This window comes from Salvelinus namaycush, chromosome 12, assembly GCF_016432855.1.
Source record: "Salvelinus namaycush isolate Seneca chromosome 12, SaNama_1.0, whole genome shotgun sequence".
Lineage (NCBI taxonomy): Eukaryota > Metazoa > Chordata > Actinopteri > Salmoniformes > Salmonidae > Salvelinus > Salvelinus namaycush.
The window spans coordinates 13,104,331-13,111,716 of NC_052318.1; the positions used below are offsets into that span (position 1 = coordinate 13,104,331).

General features: G+C 45.4%; 1 protein-coding gene across 1 annotated transcript in view; it reads right to left on the reverse strand.

The window, feature by feature from the left end:
• Positions 1–6,952, reverse strand: part of LOC120056919 (double C2-like domain-containing protein beta) — a 182,149-nt gene extending 175,197 nt beyond the window's left edge. Inside the window, exons 1-3 of the mRNA XM_039005203.1 lie at positions 6,819–6,952; positions 6,729–6,787; positions 6,609–6,651 (exon numbers count right to left, since the gene is read on the reverse strand). Of these exons, the coding sequence (XP_038861131.1) occupies positions 6,609–6,651; positions 6,729–6,787; positions 6,819–6,942 (226 nt within the window). The 5' untranslated portion in view covers positions 6,943–6,952. The remainder of the gene's footprint in view (positions 1–6,608; positions 6,652–6,728; positions 6,788–6,818) is intronic.
• Between the last annotated feature and the right edge of the window lie 434 nt (positions 6,953–7,386).

Here is a 7,386-nt window from a genome sequence, read left to right on the forward strand (position 1 = left end):
CCTCGTGCTCATTGCAACAGTTACCGTTGATGTCGAAGAAGGAGCACTGAAGAGCTGCCAGGAGGATTGTGGTTAGAAAACACTGTTCACCACACTGTGTTCTGGTCCAGTGCCCTTGGGGCGAAGCAGAAGCACTCTACGTGCTAATGCGTTTCCCCCATTCTGTCCAAGACAATCAGATCTAATTGTTCCAAGTTTGTACAGCAGCAGATGAGGCATATGATTTTAGCAATAGTGTATAACCACCTGTTGGCCATGAAGCACTGATATGTTTCTAACATTCTGTCCAAGACAATCAGATCTAATGGCTCAAAATCCATTCAACAACAGACTAAAGCATATGCTCTCAGCAGCCATACCAATACCATACTAGTACCACCTGTCCTATTACCTCTCTAGTCTATTGTTGAAGGTACTTGGACCTGGCATTTCTGTACAGTCTGTATCCAACCTACACTCACTATTGCACTTTGAAACAATTATGTCACAACTAGGCCTAGTTGTTTTGGCCATACCGTAAGTAAATGTCAGGGTTGGAAAAAGTACCCAATTGTCATACTTGAGTAAAAGTAAAGATACCTTAATAGAAAAAAAGTGAAAGTCTCCCAGTAAAATATTAATTGAGTAAAAGTTTTTGGTTTTAGATATACTTAAGTATGAAAAGTAAATGTAATTGCAGAAACATACTTAAGTATCAAAAGTAAAAGTATGTTGACATCTAGTGGAAGGCATAGAAACGGCAATTTGAGTCATAAGTCAATGGATACTGTAATGGCATTGAATAGAAAACTACAAAACCAAAAAGAAAAATACTTCCTGAATGGATTTTTCTCAGGTTTTTGCCTGCCAAATCAGTTCTGTTATACTCACAGACACTATCTTAACAGTTTTGGAAACATTAGAGTGTTTTCTATACAAATCTACCAGTTATATGCATATCATATCTTCTGGGTCCGAGAAGCAGGCAGTTTAATTTGGGCATGCATTTCATCCAAAATTCCAAATGCTGCCCCCTACCCTAGAGAAAGTACTTTACACCACTGGTAACTGTACAAAACAATTAGTCCTCGACAATGTAAGCCGTTATATAACGGTTGAAGAAGGGCTTGATTCCACTTCAAATCAAGGCTACTTTAATGCTGAGTGCAACTCCATGTTCCTTTCCCCTCTCGATAAGAGAGCTTTGCGCTGTCTGCAAGGTCATAGCTCAACATCTGTCAAAGTCAGCCTATTCCACCCACTCCGTGCTGTTGCCATTCCATCCCCCAATCTGGTGCAGGATTATAGGATAGGCAGGGCATCCCTAAACCCTCTGCATGTCACTCTGTATGGATTAAGCCTTTACTGTGCTGCCATGCTGTCACACTAACCTTTATTCACTATAGTGTTAAAAAGACCCACAACAGCACCCATTGGAGGGAAATTGTAGGAAATAGATAACGGGTCTGTAAGAGTGACATGCTTGAGTGACACTCGCATGTCAGTGGATGGACAGCCTGCACAGTCATCAACAGGGTAGCTTCTTTTTAATGTTGTCAATAGTGTTTAGTTGCCTAACGACTCACACTGAATTCACACTGAATTCTTCCGCTGCTCTATCGTTAGTTACATACTTCAGTCTGAGACTGCCATTATTGAAGTTGATTGTGGTGACGTTAAAATGAGGGATGTTGTAAATAGTCCGGTGGCCATTTGATTAATTGTTCAGCAGTCTTATGGCTTGGGGGTAGAAGGTGTTAAGGAGCCTTTTGGTCCTAGACTTAGCGCTCCGGTACCTCTTGCAGTGCGGTAGTAGAGAAAACAGTCTATAACTTTGATGACTGGACTCTATGACAATTTTATGGGCTTTCCTCTGACACCTATTATATAGGTCCTAGATGGCAGGAAGCTTGGCCCCCGTGATGTACTGGGCCGCACATCATGGTCTATAATGGTCTAGAATGGATTTCCATTCTTGAAATCTTCAGGGAGGTACTCAGATCCAAACTCATTTGCTTTGAAGAACCTAACATCCATAGGCGTGGTGTAACGTTTGACTGGAGTGTTTGGGGAGCCGGGCAACGTGATTAGTGCTCTCATAAGGGATTTGCTTTTAGAGCATTCAGACAGTGGGTGACACGAAAACCACTCACTGTAAGACACAAGAAATTCAAAACGGGCTTGTCACAGGATGTGCATTCCTTTGGCAGGAGAGACTGGGGCAGGCGAGACTGGGGCATATGCACACACACGTCACACACACGAGCACATACGAACACAACAGTAGCTTGATACTAATAGCTCATACTGTATGTGCGCACGCACGCATACACACACATACGCACAGACAGACACAGACAACAGGAGCCTGCCAGCCTCGCTGTTTGGCCGGCTGCTTGCGTGTGGATGTAAACAGCCCTCGTGCCGAGACTCAACAGCATGCCTACAAATCCGTCCGGAGCCCACTACACACACTGAGTATACAAAACACTAAGAATACCTGCTCTTTCCATGACATAGACTGACCAGGTGAAAGCTATGACCCCTTATTGATATCACTTGCTAAATCCACTTCAATCAGTGTAGATGAAGGGGAGGAGACAGATTAAAGAAGGATTTTTGAGCCTTGAGACAACTGAGACATGGTGAGGGTGAATGGGCAAGACAATACATTTAAGTGCCTTTGAACAGGGTATGGTAGTAGGTGCCAGGTGCAAAGGTTTGTGTCAAGAACTGCAACGCTGCTGGATTTTTCACACTCAACAGTTTCCTGTGTGTATCAAGAATGGTCTACCACCCAAAGGAGATTCAGCCAACTTGACACAACTATGAGATGCATTGGAGTCAACATTGGCCAGCATCCCTGTGGAACGCTTTCGACACCTTGTAGAGTCCATGCCCCAACAAATTGAGGCTGTTCTGAGGGCAAAAGGGGGCGGATGTTTCGCAGAGAATGACACAAAGCTCTCCCGGGACTGCCGAGAATGACGCAAAGCTCTCCCGGGACTGCCGAGAATGACGTAAAGCTCTCCCGGGACTGCCGAGAATGACGCAAAGCTCTCCCGGGACTGCCGAGAATGACGCAAAGCTTTCCCGGGACTGCCGAGAATGACGCAAAGCTCTCCCGGGACTGCCGAGAATGACGCAAAGCTCTCCCGGGACTGCCGAGAATGACGCAAAGCTCTCCCGGGACTGCCGAGAATGACGCAAAGCTCTCCCGGGACTGCCGAGAATGACGCAAAGCTTTCCCGGGACTGCCGAGAATGACGCAAAGCTCTCCCGGGACTGCCGAGAATAACGCAAAGTTCTCCCGGGACTGCGGTGCAGAAGAAATAGCCCACAGAGAGAAGCACGAGATTGAACTTCACTCAACTTTCTAGAGCAGTGGTCACCAACCGGTCGATCCCGATCGACCTCCAAGGCATTCCTAGTCAATCGAAAACCATTTCTGTAAAAAACCCAACTATAAAGCCTGGTGTTCCTATTTTTTTTAAACTATATTTGTCTCGGGCTGTTAGCAGTAGGTGCACCTGATTCAGCTGCCTTGTGTGCCGGGTAGGTGAACTGCTGCCATTTTGAACCATTTCATGTGTCTGTATCTTCAAACTCTGCCTTCCCGGCGGCCCGGGGAGCAAATCCAGTGCACTATAGACCTACCACTGGCCAATCGGATGGCTCAGATTACCGTGTCTGCAGTAACGTAGCAGGCATAAAAGAAAGCTACAGCAAAGTTGATGCTCTGAGATTTCAAAACGTTTAAAACCATGACTAGAGAAAAACTGTCAACAAATAAAGCAAAGAGCTACTGTGAGTTCATGTTTAAGTTCTTACTCAGCACTGTCATCCCTTTTATAAGCCATAAAATGTGCGTTTTTCCTATTTCCACTCAGCGCTACAACAAGCACTGTAGAGCCTGTGAGTGAGTAGTGATGAGTGAGTAGGAAAGTGTATCTATAGGCTTGAGTTGTTGTTATTATTAGCAGCTTGGGTCTTTTTTAATATCGAGGAATATTTCACTTTCTCTGTTCATAGGAGTAACAACATGAATTTGTGCATGAGGCAGAAATAATGCGGTGCGACACGAGTTTCGCCATCAGCTGGAAGATGGTGTCCTTTTTTGGTCAGTGTCAGTGGAGGAAAGGGAGAGCGGAAGGATGTTGAGAGGTTGACCCTCAGTCTGCTGCTCTCTCCCTCCGCTGAGACTGACCATCAGATGCAGGCACCATCAGCCCAGTAAAATAAAAATAAAAAGCAAATTATTTAAATGTACGCTCACTCAGCCGTGCCTCACAAGTAATAAAACAACGGATTTATTACCGGTGTGATCATATAGCCTACCTCAAATTTAGAAATCTATATTTTTTAAATGGCCTGAACAACAATGCATTGGCAGGGCAATTCAAACAAAGCCAATATGCGGTGATAATGTATTGGGCCTATAGCTGACTGCATAAACCTCATTGCTACAGTATTATTTTTAATTGGTTAATGTTGCATAGGCTTACGTTCTTTAAGTAATGTAAAAAAAAATCTGAGCGGTAGATCTCGGGCTTGTATTTTGACTCAGAAAGAGATATTGATTCAGAAAAGGTTGATGACCACGGTTCTAGAGTTTCCCCTGTTAACACAAGCAACATTTCCCTTTACTGTGGCAATCGTGATTGAATCAACGCAATAGCCACTTTCAATGCAACATACCGAAACAAAACAAACTATGCAAGAGAATTTGTTGTAGATAGAATGCATCGGAGTAGGATTCTATTGCATTGACACGTACGACTCATCCCATACTCTACAGAGACTGGTGCGGCATAAACAATCAGAGCTGCAGTAGGCCTATACACAAATAGACCTATCCAATATATATGGATCTGTGCCATTTATTTTGAACTGGACTGTGTTTACAGCATGAGCGGCCGTTGCTGCACTTGTTTTGAGATCAAAGTGAGAGCTGCATGTAGCCACGTGAGCACATTCTGTTCATATCTTTTGCTAGTTAGTGAGTTATTAGCCCAGGTATAGATCATTTGTAGTCAACAATAGGGGAGTGATTGCTGTTGTAGGAAACACAAAATGTGTACATTTTTTAAAAATCTATAAAAAAGTGAGTCAGGTAAAGAGCTTTTTTTGGTCATAAAGGGGCAGTTTTTTGAGAACAAGTTGTCATTTACAACTCCGACCTGGCCAAGATAAAGCAAAGCAGTGCAACAAAAACAACAACACAGAGTTACACATGGGACAAACAAACGTACAGTCAATAACACAATAGAAAAATCTATATACAGTGTGTGCAAAGGAGGTAAGGCAGTAAATAGGCCATAATGGCGAAGTAATTACAATTTAGCAATTTACACTGGAGTGATAGATGTGCAGATGAGGATGTGCAAGTAGAAATACTGGTGTGCAAAAGAGCAGAAAAACAAATATGGGGATGAGGTAGGTGGTTGGATGGGCTATTTACAGATGGGCTGTGTACAGTTGCAGTGATTGGTCAGCTGCTCTGACAGCCAATGCTTAAAGTTAGCGAGGGAGATATAAGTCTCCAACTTCAGTGATTTTTGCAATTCGTTCCAGTCATTGGCAGCAGAGAACTGGAAGGAAAGGCGGCCAAAAGAGGTTTTGGCTTTTGGGATGACCAGTGAAATATACTTGCTGGAGCTCGTGCTACGGGTTGGTGTCGCTATGGTGACCAGTGAGCTGAGATAAGGTGGAGCTTTACCTAGCAAAGACTTATAGATCACCTGGAGCCAGTTGTATTTTGAGACAGGCTTGAATAAGCTAAGTAGCCAATAGGTAGAGGGTAGCATAATTTGTCTGATTCTCTGTAACAATGGTATGGGTATAATAATGCAGTTTATTTTGTAAAGTGTTTTTTTGCATCAAACAACAACAATATTTCTGGTCACCTCCTTCTCTGAAGGACAAGTGGATAAACAGGTTAATGTCAATCCCTGCATTTTTTTTTTCAAAAGTCTCATGGAATGTAGGCCTACATTGAACACCAGACATTGGCTGCTACTGTACTCTGGTAGGTCTACATGATGATCAAATAGCCACAGTAGCCTACTTGACCACTGTCTGAAACTGTAACTTAAACTGGGTACAGCCTCAGTGTTCACAGTAAACGCGCATTGAGTGCAACTCAATATTAAGAAGGTGTTCCTAATGTTAGGTATACTCAGTGTATATCCTGCCTGCTAATTTATAACTACTCAAAGAAGGCATGAAGCTTCAGCACAACAAGCACATAAGCCCAGCCTTTTCACATCACGTGTAATCACATCACCTTTCTTACACTGGTAGAATAATTATTTTTGTTGATCTGTGCTTATGGTACCTACGGAAGTCTATAGTATATGAGTGCAGGAGTGGTATTGCATGCTGGGAAGGAAGCAACAGCCGCTCTGCGGCAGCAACAGTTGGCTCTCAACAGTCAGAGAGTTAGCTACGCCACAGACAGGGAGACGCACCGGCACTCGGCAACCACAGTTGGAAGGAAAAGGAGAGTGGAGAAGAGAAAGAGGTCAAAAAAGACACAGCCACACCAGATGGTCACTCGGCAACCAGACACTGAAGGAAGGAACAAAGGAAGAAAAAGAGGACAAAAGAGAGAGAATGTCTCTACTCACTTGAGTCGTCCGAGTCATAGCCCTCCACGTCCGGTTCCTCCTCCTTCTTGCCGGTCGCCGCGGGTGTTGGGGCGGCGGCACCGCCAAACGCCCGGTCCGGGTCGTCACCGGTGTGGGAGCGGGCCGGGTCATCCCCAGAGTTGTGGCTGGCGGAGGAGGAGCGCAGCGAGCCGGCCCGGCTGAGGGCGGGGGGTGCTGTCGGGGGGAGACCCCGCGGGTAGCGGGGGAAGTAGTCAGAGATCTGCTTGATGGGCTGGATGGGGCCAGGGCACACGTCAATGGCCATGTGCTCCTGGATGCTGATGGTGGTCTTCTCGCCTTTGCGTTGTGTCATGCATGCGGTCCCTTGGAGCGCCCACCCAGCCCAGTCAAGACCCAGTCAAAACAATAACTATTCCCCAGGTGTCCCCAAATACACAAAAAAGGCTCCTCGAAAGTAAACACCAAAGCCAGCCAGAGAAAAAAATATGAAATTTGAAGTTGTTCCTCTGAAGTCTATCCCTGAAAAGAAAGCCAGTAGCCTGAGTGGAGAGAGAGCTCCTGGCTGTTAGTGAGATGAGTAGGTCCTGGTGGCTCCTCGGACTCCCCCCCTCTAGCTTGTGCTGCACTGGGCTACATGGAGAGCCGTGGCTGGTCCACCCTGCACGCTCTAACCATGCTGTCTGTCTGCCTCACACACTGCTGCCTGCCTGCTCTCTCTACCTCTACAACACACCCTGCACACGGCTGCCGTTTGTTGGTGCGCGTGAGAGAGAGGGGGGTGTGGGGGGAGATTAGT